The sequence below is a fragment of the Thamnophis sirtalis genome, unplaced genomic scaffold, assembly GCF_051295495.1.
Source record: "Thamnophis sirtalis isolate CommonGarterSnake01/CBP01778 unplaced genomic scaffold, rThaSir2_p1.2 scaffold_2, whole genome shotgun sequence".
NCBI classification, from domain to species: Eukaryota; Metazoa; Chordata; class Lepidosauria; order Squamata; family Natricidae; genus Thamnophis; species Thamnophis sirtalis.
The window spans coordinates 54,637,155-54,654,508 of record NW_028261382.1 but is presented as its reverse complement, the minus strand read 5'-3'; the positions used below and the strand labels follow the sequence as shown (position 1 = coordinate 54,654,508).

General features: G+C 41.6%; 1 protein-coding gene across 1 annotated transcript; it reads left to right on the top strand.

Moving 5' to 3' along the window:
- Positions 1-5,607: 5,607 nt before the first annotated feature.
- On the top strand, positions 5,608-16,566 carry LOC148048839 (acyl-CoA dehydrogenase family member 11-like). Its single transcript, XM_087705633.1, has 14 exons — positions 5,608-5,726; positions 6,531-6,763; positions 7,880-7,979; positions 9,381-9,498; positions 10,545-10,687; positions 10,805-10,951; positions 11,516-11,610; positions 12,195-12,294; positions 12,792-12,932; positions 13,543-13,635; positions 14,116-14,223; positions 14,871-15,042; positions 15,837-15,903; positions 16,255-16,566. Exons 1-14 carry the CDS (start codon positions 5,646-5,648, stop codon positions 16,379-16,381), a joined length of 1,725 nt encoding a protein of 574 aa, XP_087561759.1. The 5' UTR covers positions 5,608-5,645; the 3' UTR covers positions 16,382-16,566.
- Positions 16,567-17,354: the final 788 nt, after the last annotated feature.

The following is a 17,354-nucleotide window of genomic DNA, read 5'->3' as shown; positions in this document are numbered from 1 at the left end:
TCCTTTCAAATTCTGCATTTTATGCATTGCTGTTCTTGATGCATTTTTTGCTTTTATGTCTTTTTTGTTTATCTTTAAAAAAAATTTTTTAATGGGATAAGGATAAAGGGGCAAAATAAATGGCTGGATAAAATGTAACAGAAGGAAGTAAAAAAAGACATTATAGATAGAAAATATAACAGAGTTGGAAGGTACCTTGGAGGTCATTTAGTCCAACCTCCTGCTCAAGGGGGAGACCCTATACAATTTTTGACAAGCCGCTATCAAATCTCTTCTTGAAAACCTCCAGTCCAGCCCACAACGTTTGATAAACAAAATTTTACAATTTTACAATGTCATAACTTTTAAAATATATTGTATCAGTTTGGCAGCTGCTTCTTTTAATTATTTTTGAAAAGTTTAAACATTTGTTTCACAACATGACAAAAAGGACATCATGGGTAAAAATACATCTGTGAATACATTTTAAATAAAACTTAACTTGTTTTTAATTTTGTTTTTAAATCGATTTTATGTCCTGTTTTGTTTTTAAAGGTTAATTTAAAATCAATGCAATGGGCAAATGAAGAGAAAAAAGTTCTTTTTAATAATAGTTTTAGCTGAAGAGACAAAAGGGTGGTTTTTTTTTTAGTAATTTAAGGAATAGCCAAGTGAAGAGAAAATGCACTTCGTAATAATAATCTAAGCAATAGAAAACTGAAGAACAAAGAGTTCTTTTTAACAATAATTTAAGGGGCAGACAATGGTGGAGAATTGAATTGAGACAGAATATCAATTTATTATGAATTATTCAATAAAGATAAGAATGTCTCAGTTTTGAGGAGATTGTTTCGTTCTATTGTTTTAAAGATTTAAACATTTGTTTCAAAATATTTAAAAAGGGCAAAATAAAGAAGAAGATAAAGACAAATACATTATGGGTGAAAATAAATCTGTGAATACATTTTAAATACAATTTGACATGTTTTAATTTTGGTGTTTTTTTTTTAATCAATGCATGTTAGCCCTGGTTTGTTTTTAAATCAATGAAACAGGCAAGTGAAGAGGAAGATAGATAGATAGATAGATAGATAGATAGATAGATAGATAGATAGATAGATAGATAGATAGATAGATAGATAGAGATATATAGCTATAGATAGATAGATAGATAGATAGATAGATAGATAGATAGAGATAGAGAGATATAGATATAGATATAGAAATAGAAATAGATATACATATAGATAGATAGATAGATAGATAGATAGATAGATAGAGATAGATAGAGATAGATAGATAGATAGATATAGAGAGATATAGAAATAGATATAGATATAGATAGATAGAGATATATAGATATAGATAGATAGATAGATAGATAGATAGATAGATAGAAAAATAGAGATAGAGATATATAGATATAGATAGATATATAGATAGATAGATAGATATAGAGAGATATAGAAATAGATATAGATATAGATATAGATAGATATAGATATAGATATAGATATAGATATAGATATAGATATAGATATAGATATAGATATAGATATAGATATAGATATAGATATAGATATAGATATAGATATAGATATAGATATAGATATAGATATAGATATAGATATAGATAGATAGATAGATAGATATAGATAGATATAGATAGATAGATATAGATAGATAGATATAGATAGATAGATATAGGTAGATAGATAGATAGATAGATAGATAGATAGATAGATAGATAGATAGATAGATAGATAGATAGATAGATAGAGATAGAGAGAGAGAGAGAGAGAGAGAGAGAGAGAGAGAGAGAGAGTGAGTTTAAGGGGCAGGTGATGGAAGAGAAAAAACTCTTCTTCATAATAATTTAAGGAATAGCCAACTGAAGAGAACATATAGTAACGAAAGGCTCTTTTTAACAATAATTTAAGGGGCAGGTAACAGTAGAGAAAAAGCACCTTTGAATACCAGTTTATTATAAATAATAACATGGAAAAAATAAGAGTAACTTTTCAAAAAAGCTCTGAGGGGATTTTGGCGGGAAGAGGGAGGCCATTTTGATCCACCCATCATTTCCCCCTCAGGCACCTCATTCCTCCATCCCTGCCTGGGCAGCTCTCCTCTCAGGCGCCTTTTTAGCCCTTTTATTTCATTTTCTTATATTTCTTTTTATTTATTGCCTCTTCTATTCTCCCCCCTGGTTCAGAGCAGCCTATAAAGCTCCCAAAAACACAGATTAAAATAGCTAAAATAATATTTCCTCTCGTAGGGAGTTGTGTTCTGACTGGGCTGCCTGCTTTTTCTCTGTCTTTGGAGCATCAAAGCTCTTTTCATTTTATTTGGGAGGCAAAAAGTGGCCCAAATTGGTAAAATTCTGTTTTGTTTTTTTCTCTTTTTCTCTCACTCTGCCGTCCCCAATTCTGTTTGGTTAAGTCTCAGACGAAGCTCTATTTTCAGCTGAAGCAAAATAAAACTTTGGGTGGGAAAAAGGCAAAACGTTCAACTTTTTTTAATGAACGAAGCACACAAAGTATTATTATTTTTCTTCTTCTTCTTTCAGAGTCTAGCCTGCTTTTGCATTACCGGCCTGTTACTATATAATAGGGGATTTTATATATATTGGAAGAAAGTGAAGTCATCCTCATCCTTAGGGGGAAAGGTAGACTTATTGGCAGTACTACAACAATTAAATAATCGATTTAATGTTAAATAGCCTGTCTTATATTGCCAAGGTTCCGTTTCTCTTTGAATTCACTGCTGCTTCACTGCAGTTAACAAGCTTCCTTCTAACATTGTGTGTGTGTGTCTGTGTGTGTGTGTCTGTGTGTCTCCCTTTGCTGTGGTTTTCCCCTTTTCCAGTTAATCTAATCTAACCTCCTCCTGCACCATCCCACCTTTTCCCCTGAACGTGTCCTCAACTGTTGCTTTACAACTTTAACAGCTTTAAGACTGTGGACTTCAATTCCCAGAATTCCCCAACAATTCCCAGAATTCTCCAGCCGGCATGTTTTAAAATGGGTGGATTTCTACTCCCAGAATTCCCCAGCCAGCATGCTTGAAAATGGGTGGACTTCAATTCCCAGAATTCCCCAACAATTCCCAGAATTCTCCAGCCGGCATGTTTTAAAATGGGTAGATTTCTACTCCCAGAATTCCCCAGCCAGCATGTTTCAAAATGGGTGGACTTTAACTCCCAGAATTCCCCAGCCAGCATGTTTCAAAATGGGTGGACTTTAACTCCCAGAATTCTCCAGCCAGCATGCTTGAAAATGGGTGGACTTCAATTCCCAGAATTCCCCAACAATTCCCAGAATTCTCCAGCTGGCATGTTTTAAAATGGGTGGATTTCTACTCCCAGAATTCCCCAGCCAGCATGTTTCAAAATGGGTGGACTTTAACTCCCAGAATTCTCCAGCCGGCATGCTTGAAAATGGGTGAACTTCAATTCCCAGAATTCCCCAACAAACTCCCAGAATTCTCCAGCCGGCATGTTTTTTTCCCCCAAAATCTTTTTTAATGAGAATTTTGAAAAACAAACTTTTACAAATATTTACTTCCCTCCACACACACACACCCAAACCTCCCCAATCTCCCCCCCCTTCCCAGAACCAATACAGGGTATAAATCTTTAACAAAAATATACTTAAAAAGAAAAAAAAAGATAGTTAATAACGTCTTTCAATTGAGCTTTAGCTCCTCCTTGCTAGATTAGCTCTAGACAATTTATATCATTCCTGGTCTTTAATCATAAGCTAGGTTTGTTACTTTCAATGTCCATTCTTGAATAGTAGGGAAATCTTTCTTCTTCCAGTGTTGCACCACTAACAATCTAGCTGCAGTTATTAAGTGCAAAATCAAATTAATCTCTACAGCTGTACAATCAGTAATTATACCTAACAAAAATAACTGAGGGGTAAACTTTATCCTTTTTTTAAGAACATTTTGCATAATCCACCATATTTTTATCCAAAATGCTTTAACCTTTTTGCAAGTCCACCATATGTGAAAATATGTAGCATCCACACAATCACATCTCCAGCATTTAGGTTGTAAATTCGGATACATAGAAGCCAATTTTTTAGGATCTAAATGCCATCTATAAAACATCTTATAAAAGTTTTCTCTCAAATTTTGGGCAAATCTCTAATTTGTTTGAGTAAATTATCCTTGACTTGCATAAAACCGATTTTTTTGATCTATTTTCCATCTGGCCTGTAACTGCCCATACTGAAACCATGTTTGAATTACCTTTTCCTCTTTTAATACATCCAAGGGTTTTAATTGCAGTACACCTCTTTCTAAAGTAAAAAGCTGTCTGTAAATAATTACATCCTATTTTTGTACTATGTTTATATTTTCTATTGCGGGTCTAGGAATTGCCCACATGGGTATCTTATCATTTAGTTTGTATTGATATTTTTTCCAGACCCGCAGTAGAGCATTCCTTAAAATATGACTTTTGAAATTCTTATCCACCTTTTTGTTATATAGCAGATAAGCATGCCAACCATATACTAAATCATGCCCTTCAATATTAAGTATTCTATCATCTGATAAGTTAATCCAGTCACTACTTACAGATGAAACTACTGTTTCATAATATAGTTTTAAATTGGGTAATTTCAAGCCTCCTCTCTCACGCACATCTTGCATTATTTTTAGTTTTACTCTCGGCTTCTTCCCTTCCTAGCTGGCATGTTTTAAAATGGGTGGATTTCTACTCCCAGAATTCCCCAACAACTCCCAGAATTCCCCAGCCGGCATGCTTTAAGATGAACAGGCTTTTCTACTGCTTTTCAACTTCAGCAATTTCCAAGACCCTTGGACCTTCCCAGCACCCCTTATGGGTTTTATTCCCCAGGATTCCCCAACCAGAAGGGTGGGTGTCAATTTCCTGATTTTGGGCGTTCCTCCAGGCCTTCCTGTCCTCCACCATCCTCTGGAGTCCATTGAAGCTCAGGCCTGCTGCTTCAGTGGCTCCATCCAGCCACCTCTTCTCCAGGGAGTCCTTCCTCCTCGTTTAGTAATAACTTTGCTCATTTCTCTGCTTTTGCAGACCTTTTTGCTTGATGATGTTTTCCTGGGCTTCCCTGGGGAACGAATGGCCTGTAGATCCGTTTTTCTTCTAAACTTTTGGAAGATGGGAAGCACATCAGCTCTTTTCCAGTCCTCTGGTAGCTTGAAAGACTTTGTTCTTCTCAAATCACCTCTGACTCTTTGCCACATTGGCTTATCTCTTGCTTGGTTCTCTTCCCAGCTATTAATGTGAGGCTGATAGGTCTGCAGTTTGCTGCATCCGTTCCGCCGCCCTCCCTCTCTCTCTCCCTCCCTCCCTCTCTCTCCCTCTCCATCTCTCTCTCTCTCTCTTTTGAAGATGGGAGGGGTGAATTGCAACGAAGAGCCCCGAGGGCTGCTTACCAACCGCTTGGCGAACCCGCTCCCCACCCCTATCTCTTTGACCCAGATCAAAGTCGCTCTCGCAATGCCCGTGAGGATGGAAGAGCTGGCAGGTCTTCCTTGAACCGTGGGAATGCCCTCTCGGGCGTTTCGCGCGGGCGAACAAAAGCTCGTCCAGATCGCCCCGGTCGCTACATTCCCAACGGGAGCCTTTGCGGGAAGCGGGAGGCTGCGGAACGCTCCAGGACCCCTCTGCAAAGATGGAAGCGCCTCGGTTGGGGAACCCCTACCTGGAAGACCCCTTGCTCCTGGGTTACCTGAGATCCCATCTGCCTGCCCAGGTGGGTGAGCGCCAGGCGGGGGGCTCGGCGGGGGGGGGCCGCAGGGCTGGCTCGGCGCTTCTCCGCCCGTGGCCCCCTCCCCACCGCTTTTAGTCCTGAGCCCCCGACCCCTGGCCAGGTCCCTTGACCGGATAGGGACTGGAGGTTGCGGGAACCGCCGCGATGGATGAGGTTTAAGAACATAGAACGCATCGGGAGAGGTTTCCAGTTGTTCTTTCCTGATGGGAAGTGGATCAAATGAGATAAATAATTGTCTAGATTTTGGTGTTCGTGTGACATGCCAAGTAGAACTGTGGAGAGCTCCTCAATTTCTGTTCCCCAATACATGGACATGTTTCAGATTCAGAACCAGAGATAGCTGTCAGGAGAAGGAACTTTGTTTCAGACATGCCTTTTCAACGCTGTATTTTCATCATCTCACTCCACAAAAAAGGATGATACAACTGCAGTGAAAGAAAATAGAATACTAGGGTCGTAAGGCACTTTGGAGTGAATAGTAATGAATATGTGCAGAATATGTGCAGAAATAGTAATGAATATGTGCAGAAAAGCTAGTTTCCGGCTCACATATATTCTGAGTGTTTTTGTTTTTTTTAGGAAAGACACTGAGATGTAACCAGGTTGTACCAACCACAAACTTAGCTTGAGGTTTGAAGATGCAACATCAGCTTCAGCATCAGTGAAACCAATGGCCAAATAAGAAAGAAATCAGCAGCCCTCCAACTTAGCTCCTTTCAAAGCTACCTTCTGTGGTTCCTGTCCCACCACCTCTTCACGTTCCATATTTATGCATTGACCTTGTAGGTGTTTGCCGAGGTGAACGTTGACCTGGAACGGTTCGGAGCTCGCGTGAGAGATGAAATTGACTTCTTGGGCCGCGAGTGTGAGCTAAACCCACCCAGATTATTGCATTTTGATGCCTGGGGACAACGTGTGGACCAGATGATCACCTCCCCAGCCTGGAAGAGGCTGAAGGACATCTCTGCTGAGGAGAGCCTTGTGGCTGAAGGTTACAAAAGGAGATACTCCTGTTGGAGGTACTGCTGTGGTCTATGGGAGCCATGCAAAGCCATGTGAACCTGCTTGGCTATCTCTTGCATATTCTTGGCTCCTAGCATGGCTTAATGTTTGGTAGGATTCTTTTTTATAATAATAATTAATGAAATTAAATTAAGATGCTGCCCAATTCCCAGTAAATTTCTGAGGGAGATGGGCAGTTTAGAAATAGAAACATACATACATACATACATACATACACATACATACATACTCTGGTCATATTAAACGGCAAAGTCTACTTTATATTGCTTAGTCATTGAGTGCTTTGCACCCAAGGATTGTTTTTACTATAGTCTTCCTTTTTTTAACAAAATAATGACACCTATTAAAGTTTTAAGATACACAGATAAAAAGCTAATGCAAATTAAGAAAAATATTAAAAAGTAAAAAAGATATAATAAAAAGGGAAAAAAGATATCCAAAGACTTGCCTTCCCCCTATCTCGCAAGTACGAACAATTTCAATAACTTACCATAATTCTCAAGTGCATTGTTTGCAAATACCCTTGAATTCTTCCAAAGTTTTTGCTCCATTCTGTATTAGTGGGTCACTTCTCTTTCAGTTATAATCTTTAGTTTGTTTTGGTTCTATGTCCAACCTTCAAGAGTCCATTTATCATGTTTTTTTCTAATCCACAATATTTTTCCCATAGGAAGGTTTATTATATTTAATTTCAAAATCTTCCTCTTTTTACAGAATTCTAACTCATCCCTAAGACGAATTAATATAATTATTTATATGCAGAGCTATCCCCTTTCCCCCACACTGCTGCCACCGGTCTGCAGAGCCAGAAAAATTAAGGATTGCTGCTCTAAGCCTTCTGGAGAGCACTGTCATACATTCTCACTGCATGGAGCTGCTGTCTGCAGCAGATGTGGTGATCTCCAGTCCTCTCTTTCTCTGGAGAGGAATTCCGAAAAGCTGGTTCCTATATCAGCTCCTCATTTCATTGCACTTTTGGACTCTCCAGTAACCAATTTCTTTACCATTACTTCCTCGGAAGTCCTTTTCCCAGTAGTGTTTTAACTCTGGGAGTGACAGGATATTTTGTGGAAGGATGCCAAATATAGCTTCATATATTTCTCTTTTTATAGCCGTGTTCATCAGGCTGTCAAGCTGTATCTTTTTATAAATTCTTCTGCTTGCTACCCATCTTCTCTAGCCATGACTGATGGAGCAGCAAAAGTAATTGAGGTAAGCCTTTAATATTCAAGAAGTGGGACTGCTGGATTAAGCAACTCTTCTTATTATTTAAAACATCCAGGTGTTCTTACTAGTGTGTGTAAAATACTACTCTATTGTATCCTCTTAAAGAATAGATTGTCAAATTTATTGGAAAGTCACATCCATTTGGTACCTGTGGAATAGTCATAGCTCTTTTCATCTACCCCATCGGAAAATTCCCTGAAGGACAGTTGGATTCTGCCCCCATCCCCACCCCCATCCCCAACAACACTCCCAGGATCTGGCTCCAATTCCAGATCTTTTTACTTTGTAAGCCATCCAGAATCATCAAGAATGACTTGGGCGGCAATGTATATAATATTGACTAAATGAACATAAATAATATATTATGACCTGTCACTCCCAGAGCCTGTACAACGATACTGGACCATCAACCGTGGGTTTTGGTGTGCCAAACCCCACGGTTGATGATGCAACTTAACAACTGGTTCTCGAAATAGTCTTGAAAGGGAAGAGGTGAATATTTGGCTGCCGAGATCATGGGTGAGTAGAAGAACTGGTGTTGCCTATTTTTGGCTACTGTGGGTGGGGTCGGCAGAAGTATGGTTGCACACCCTGATTTGCTGAGAGAGACATACTACATCCAGAAGTCAAAGGCCAGGCTGGTCTGAGCCCAATCCTGGTCCTCCGGGATTGGGCGGCCTATAAATCTAATGAATTGAATTGAATTGAATTCTTCAGATACAAGGCTAGACAAGGTTTAGGCAAGCGAATGGGTGAAGCACCCAGAACTGAAGGCACAAGAGTAATTATCAAGCTAGCCTATAAGGGATCACTTCCAGGCATCAGGAAGCCTCCACCAGAGAGATTTTATAGCCCGGGCTGCAGCTGTTTGCTCCAATTCATCTGGCATTCATTAGTCCTAAAGAGCCACCCAGGAGAGCAACCCAAGGCACCCTGCCTTAGAAGGAAGCATTGGGGCACCTCTGCGTCTGTTAATTGGAAGCCCCTGGCTGGGTGGCTGCCTAGGTTAATCCAGCTCAGAACGTTGTGTGCTAGCAGGAATTGATTCCGGCCTGGTTCCTCTGCCATGTTCCATGTGGTACAAAGGCCTTGGTGATTGTCCTCCTCTGAGCTTGCCGTAGGCCATGACCCTTCAGAGCTGTGGGTGTAGTATCTCCGGAGAAGCTCCCTTGCCTCCCTTTGCTGCTCAGCGACTTTAGCCATGGCTCTGCTGTGCCAGGGATCCTGACTAAATAGCTGCAAATAGGCCCCCTGATTATGATGGTGACCACCATGTACTTTTAGTCCTCTTGCTTGTGCCAACCCATCTCATATAGGAATTGAAGGCAGGCTGCACCCATCTATATACAGTACCTGCCTTTTGACTCTTGCTTGCAACTCCAACAGTCTTTAGGTATCCCAAAACCCTTGGAGGAAGCCTATGCTCATTTGACATCAAGTGACCCCAAGACATTCTGGATCTCTGGCCAATGGATGACTGAACGCAAAGGCGGCTCTGATGTTGGTAAGGGCGTGCAACACGGGAGACCCAATTCTTTCTTTCTGAAATAATAGAGTTTAGTAAAAAAGAGTTTAGGCATAGATTAGGCCTCCTCCGAATTCCATCAGCCAGCCAGTGTAGACTGGCAACTACCCGGAGGAGAGCCTTCTCGGTGGTAGCTCCGACCCTCTGGAACGAGCTCCCCGTGGAGATCCGGACCCTCACCACCCTCCAGACCTTCTGCGCCGCCCTTAAAATCTGGCTGTCCCGGCTGGCCTGGGGTTAAAGACTCTAACCCCTACTCGAATTGTATGATTGTTGAGTTCTTAAATGATGTAGTGCCTTTATGTTGTAAATTGTTTGTCCTTCCCCCCCCTTTGCACTGTGAGCCGCCCTGAGTCCCCCCAGGGAAAAGGGCAGCATACAAATAAAGTGAAAACTAAACTAAAACTAAGAGTGTATTCGGGTAGGCTGACTTATTCAACAGTATGCATTTAGAGAAGTTACATTCATATGTTAGGCTTGTTTTCCAGACAAGTTTTGTGGGGTTTCTTTTTTTGTTATGTTTTGAATTTTGTGCTTGCTTTATGCATGCGATTCTATAAAAAGGGGAATGGGGTGTCCATAAACTACAACTTGCACAATGGCTATGCAAGAGATCATCTTCTAGATTATTTGTCAATGCTCTCCTTCTGCAATCATAGATGGCAGATAAAATCAGATACCTTGTTCACACAGAAATCACCCTAATACCCCTGATGAAACTGGAAACCTTACAACATATCTTGAGAAATTGTGCTGCCACCTAATCTAACTATTAATAATTTTTAAAAGGCATTTTGGTGTTTTAAGGTTTGGTATCTGATCTGGCTGTAATAAAAGGTTTGTTTGAGCAGGCACTACCTCTAGAAGTCTCACAGCTTTGTGCTGGGGAAATAGGAAGAGGGGGTTGTGAAGGTCACCATAAACACATGAATGAAAAGCAGAATCAAAATCTAACTAATCAATCAGTGGTCTTTGGTCATCTTTTAGAGGAAATTCGTGTCCCAAGAATACTTTTTTCCCCCCAGGAGGTGGAACAGAAACTGTTGCACGGGAACTTCCAGATGGCTCCTATAGCCTGCACGGTTTCAAATGGTTCACATCAGCGGCTGATTCAGACATGACATTGACCCTGGCAAGGATCGTGGGCCCTGATGGGCAGATAAAACAGGTCAGATTCCCAGGCCAACCCAAGAAATATGAAACAGCAGCTTGCAAGTAGTTGTGTGTAATGTCTGAATTCCAGCTCGGTTTATTTGGTCTGACGCTATCACCTTTTGTGTGGCAGGGCTCCAGGGGCCTCTCTCTCTTCTACCTGAAAACATATGAGGATGGGAAGCTGAACGGCATAAAAATAGAGAGGCTGAAAGAGAAGATGGGCACGAGGGCATTGCCAACTGCAGAGCTGTTGCTGGATGGAGCTCGAGCACACCTGGTAGGAACCACAGAGGAAAGCATTTCCTCCATTCAGTACATTGAGAGGAGCACAGAGAGTGCAGTCGGGCAGGGAGGGCTGCTAATTTTGAAAGGAGAGAATCAGCAAGATGGCAGGGATGACTTAGACCAGTGTTTTCAAGCTTGGCCATTTTGGAATATGTAGACTTCAGTTCCCAGAATTCCCCAGCTAGCACATGGATTTATACCAACAATTGTTCAAAAAGCTTTAGACCCCAGAGGATGGTACAACAGGCCTCTTCGGAGCATTCAATAACAAACATGGTTTTAGCATCCTATGTTGCTGCTTTGCTTGAATTGTGTTACTCAGCTTTATGGTCCCTCTGATCTGCAGACTTTGTACATTTTTAGAATTAGTTATTTAAATTGAAATGTTGGTTTGTAGGTCCGGTCTTTCTAGTAGTTTGCTTCAAATTCTCTTCTCTTTCTCAAATCCTGAAAATTTTGTTTTTTGTAAATGTACCAATGTTGCCCGTTTAATTGCATTTTAGTTTTTAAGGAGAACCAAATCAAATAATTTGAATCTGTAACTCATTGCTTTCAGATCACTCCAGAAGGCCAGGGGATACATTACATTGCCAATATGATGAACATCGCTAGGATCTATAATGCTGTGTCTGCAGCAGCAACTATGAGAAGGTGATTTTCAAGACTGAGTAGTAGAAGCAACTAGGAAAAACTACATCTGGGCAAAATTAAAAGCAATTCAGCTGTACTGTTATCGCAAGGATAATTATGCAAACTTAAATCAGTGTGAACAATTGGAAAACGTAGTTTGGCATGTCCTAAATTTTCAAACTGCTAGAGATATGGTGACATCACCTGTTGGCCAACTTCCTGCCGACCATAGAGGATTACTCAGGTGTATTAAGCGTTTCGACATCTTCACGCACCTATCTGCAAACTTTGTGTTAAGCAAAAAAAATATATATATATGCCAAGGAAAATACCCATTTTGCTCTCCAATATTGGCAGCATGTTCTTGAGTGGAGGGGTTGTTTCTTTAGTCTGTATAAAGAGAAATGGAAATAATTTTGCTGCCTAGAAGTTGGAGTGATAGAGGAAGAAGTTTCTGGCATTTTTATTATATTAATGTTATATCCCTCGAGTATATAATATTACATACTGATTCCCTGACTTTTTGCTTTAATTAAAGAATGAAATTAAATTCTGGGAAATAGCAGAAAGTTAATGCCTGTGCCTGGATTTGCTCCCATCCGTAGAATTGTTGACCTGGCACGGGATTACGCCACCAAAAGGGAAACCTTTGGAAAACCCCTGCAAGATTACCCTTTGCATATGCAAACTCTGGCACGAATGGAGGTGAGCACATGGCCTCTTGGGCCAGGGGCACTTGGGGAAGATTCCAGCACGTTCTCCTACTATCGTTTGGAATCAAAGGCCAGCGTAGGGAAAGTAGCATACAACTGGAGAACTTTAACAACATAATGAAGCATGCAAGATTCAGAAAGTTTAACCTACTAGGGAAGGAGAGGCAGTTTGCTGTAGTGGAAATGGGGAGTTCTAGTCCAGCCTGAAGTCGAAAAGCCAGCAGGATGACCTTGGGCACTAGGAAGCAGCAGCACTCAAGGGCAAATCGCTTCCGAAGACCTTTCTAAGAGAACTGCAGGGATTTGTCCAGGAACTTGCCACACACAGGGAAACTGCCATTGCTACCTGCAAATCGTGGTTTGTAGTTTGCCATGTGATTATTGCTCCGGGTAGTTGCAGAGGGAGGAAGCAAGAGGAGGAAGGGAGGAAGTTGCCAGTCTCAAAAAATGCTGGTTTTGCTCACACAAACTCCCTTCCCACTTCCGCAGGTGCAAAGCCAAGCAGCGTTCCTCCTGGCGATGGAGCTGGCGAGACTGCTTGGCCTGGAAGAAACGAAGAAGGCGACGGAGCAGGAGAAGCACATGCTGAGGCTGCTCACCCCTCTCGCTAAACTTTATACGGCAAAGCAGGTCACGCTCAGTTTGATGCCATTGCAAAGCGGTCTCCACGACTGGCAAAGAGGCCAGATTATTAATAGGGGATGAGGGGAGGAAACATCTGCGCAGGCTGTTATATTCTTGACCGGGCTGTTTGGCCATTGAGTCTACGGCAGGGCTGTCAAACTCCCAGCCCATGGGCCGGATGTGTCATGTGCTGGCCACGCACACACGCATTTTAGCGAAGGGGGAAAGAGTCCCGATACGACTGGCAAAGAGGTGCCTATTCAGGGCCATTGAATCTACGGGATCGAAGAATCCGGAATCATTATCAGCCCCTCTTCCCCTAACGACGTTTATTCAGAGGCATCAGTTTTTTGTCACAAATCAATGAAGGTAGATGAATGAAATGGCTTTATCAGAAGAGGAGCTACTGGTTCTTGGTTATTTGATTTGGCAGATGACCATAAGCAGACAGGCCCCCGAATCCTCAAATAAATGTGGCTGAGATGTTTTATCAGCGCTTGAGGATCAAATGCACAAAAGCAAAAATATTGAAACATTTATTTAGTGGACTGTTGTTTGTCCTTCTCTCAGCCTGGCATATTTGTCGGATGTGTAAACAAGTCAGTTTGTGTTTCAGGCTATCGCTGTGACCTCGGAAGGCTTGGAGTGTTTCGGAGGACAGGGCTTCATGGAAGACACAGGACTGCCTGTTATTCTTCGGGATACCCAGGTAAAGAAGCACTGGACTTTTCTTTTCTTTTTTTTACTCCTTCTCTACTTTCTTATAGCCAGCTGCTATTTTAGGGAGAAAAAGCACAGAGAAATTTACACCTTAGTTCCTTTGTTTCACTTTTTCATCCTGACATAAATTTTGTTATCACAGAGTTCTGAGATCATGAAGAAAAGGTGGGGGTGGGAGTAACTCAGGCCTCTGAATACCGAGAAAGTGCTTTTTAAAGGAAATAAAATGTCCTTTAAACTGAACATTTGTCTTTGAAAAAAACAACGGGGGCATGCTGTAATTCTTGGAGATGTTCCAAATATTTGGAAACAAACCCATTTACAAAGAAAAGTGTTCAAGGGTACATTTGTAAAGTCATGACTGACATCTGTTGTTACTTTTAAGCAATTCTAGTGAGAATAACACATACATTCATAGAAATGTGGGGGAAAATCTGCTGCTTGAGCTCTGCCTCTCTTTCGCCACCAGGTGCTATCAATCTGGGAGGGAACCACCAACGTCCTGTCCCTGGATGTTCTGCGCTGCATTCTCAAGAGCCAAGGAAAAGTGCTGGATGTCTTTTTCTGCACTGCCCAGGTTGGCACCAATACCTGAGTTTGTCACACCACCTATAAATGTTAAAATTTGAGATGTGCCTAGTAGTAGGAGCAACAGGCTCACTTGGCCTCATGTAAACGGAGACGGTCTTTATTAATATTGATGTGCTGCTATTGCCCCTTCAGAACTCACTTCGCTGTAGTTTGCGGTTTATTCATCTTGCTCATAGCTAACAGAAAATAATCTTTTAAGTAGCACAGTCCAAATTTACTGCACTACTTATTTTGCCCACATTCAGGGTGAAAAATGTAACCATCTGCCAAAGTAGGAACCAATTCAGGGATCTTAAGTCTAAAGCATCCAGAGACCTCTGAAAATGACAATTCCATAACAACATTTAAGATGAGTTCTGGTAGTCTCAACCACAATTTTGGGTACGTAACCCTCAAAAGACCAGCCCAGTCCTTAGCCTGAGCAAAGCTGTGACACTCTTCTCCACAGGTGCTTAGGTCACCAGTTCATTTGGAGGTGTCACTAAACCTATCCTTATTTTTTTTGCAACACTCTTGGTGGGAATAGAGTATCCTATCTTCAAAGAAGTAGCAGCTGAGTAACCTCGTTTGCTTGCCAGAGGTACTGTGAGTTATTATGTCCGTTTGTTCTGTGACTTGGGGGGTTTCTTGCAGGCCAAGTTGGAGGCAGCTACCCAGCAGTCCGAACTGCAGGCTTCTGTGCAAATAATTCAGAATAATCTGCAAAAACTCAAGCAGTTTGTTCGAAGAATGAACTCAAAGGGAGAAGCTGGCTGGCAGCTGGCAGCGAGAGACTTTGCCTATACTCTGGCATGGATATATGAAGGTAGGGAAAGAATTGCTTCAAAATCTTTTGCTTCATCTCAGATTGTTGAATGTTGCTCAAAAAGACTTTGAATGATAATCCTCTAAAACAAACCAGCATTCAGAGTTTGAATGAATGCTTAAAAAAGATTATGTACACACACACACACCAAAAAGAGGAAGGTAGAAAGAGGCTCATTGCAGTGATGGAGCAGACAGAAATCGGAAGTCTTAAGCTCCACATCTGTTGCCAAGCAGACTAATTAGAGCATCAGCAACACTAGCTGGTGGTATGTGCAGCACTGAAGGTGGGAATGGTGTATGCTAATGTTAGAAATCTAAAAACACCAAAGATAACAGTGCAAGACTGAATTGATCAAGGGGGCAGGAAAACCCACAGATGGGTTTAAATTTAACATCAACAAAATTAGTCTTCTCTTCTATAAATGGGATGCCCTGCTTTTGTGCAACCCCAGGGGTTTTAAGTCAGGAGCCCCTTCCTAGGCATGCTTCTGATTCTTTAACAGGCTCAGGATTCTTTCCTAGTTCCATAGCTCATGCTGTGAACTGTTCTCCCAAATCCAAGCTTTGCAGTGGCAAAAGAAGAAGCAGGAAGATCTTTCTTTAGGGGAAAGAGGTTCCTGAAATGCCGCTAATGGGGATTAATCAGAAGACTTTAAAGGGAGCTTGCAAATTATTCCCTACAGTGGAAAATTCCCCATGTGATCAAGTGTAGAGCTGATTCAGGTTACAGGGTAGATCTCATTAGGAAGATGAATCGGAAATGTCCATAGACTATGTCTTTAATTCCCACAGGAGTCCTTCTACTGGAGCATGCCGCCAGGGCTGGCGCATCAGCCACAAACATCTACGCTGCTCAGAGGTATCCATTAAATCTAATTCCAAAGCAAAGACTGAGAAACCCAAAAGATTGCATATATTAACTTGAGAAACGCACATCCTCACCTGCATGAGCAGGGGCAAATATGTGCACAGGCCATTTAATTGAGTGACAGGGTTCGTGCACACTGGCCGCAAGGCAGATGCTGTCAAAGCTTTCTGCTATGTACTCCAATTGGATGTTGATTGTCACAGACCTCCCTTGGTAGCCAAGAGCTGCCATCACCTTTCAATCATAGCAATAGGAAGCAACGTTGAGATAGACTGGGTCTGAAACTGGGAAATCCCATCTTAATTTGAAGGTAGGCAGCTTTCTCCTCTCTTCTTTCTGCAGGTGGTGTCAGGAGGATGTCTGCCTTGTGGACAGAGAAGAGAAGGCTGGTTCTTACAATTCTAAAGCAGCTTCCCTGGATAAATCTTTGGTTTATGATGGGTATTCTTCTCTGAGAGGAAAACTGTAGCAATTAACAGCTGATCACTAAAAAATGAAGAACACGAATACAAAATTATTTAACAGTAAAGATAATATCTCTGGCTTTCCACAACCCTCGAGTAATGCTCTATATTCAAAGTGCTTGGTATTATGGCATTCAATTCTCATTTTTATCATTTGAATACCTGTAGTGATGTCTGGCAACTTTTATTCTCTCAAACAACACCTATTTTAATTACTTTAATTATGGAAGGCCATTTGGCTCTATCTGGACTCGCTTTTTAACAACATAATCAATGCGCAATTCTATTTCTTTTTCTTCCTTTTTCTTTTTATTTTTTTTCCTTCTTACTGTGTTTGGGATATGTTAGGAGTATGTATGAGATTGAATGAATGATCCCACTTTTTATTATTATTACTGTTGTATTTTTGTGTTCTTAATTATTACGTGGGGATTGTTTGAGTGAGTGAATGAGTATGTATGATTCGGAGGACCTGGTGGGATTTGCGGGGGCCACCGGGGTGGTTGGGGGGACTACATCCACGGGAGAGGGTCGGAGCATTGCGGTCATAACAGGGAGAGGCAGATATGGCGGGGACTTTAGGGCTGGCCATCATCGGGGAAGGAGGGTTCGCTACATCACAGAGATCCCTCCTTCCGGCCCTACAAATCCCACTCCAAGGTCAGATGGCGCGAGTAGTCAGGACCCTGATCTCAGGCTGCTGTCGCTAAATGCCAGGTCTGTTGTTCACAAGGCTCCCCTCGTCCGGGACTTGATAACAGACGAGGGCGCAGACCTGGCATGTATTACTGAGACCTGGCTGGGCACAGAAGGAGGAGTCCCCCTCGTAGAGATGTGCCCAGACGGGTTTCAGGTGCTTCATCAGCCGAGAGCTCAGGGAAGGGGTGGCGGTGTGGCTATTGTAATCCGGGAGTCTTTAGTACCTCGTAGGATCCCTGCTCCGGAGCTTGTCGGGTGTGAGTCCCTACTGGTGACGCT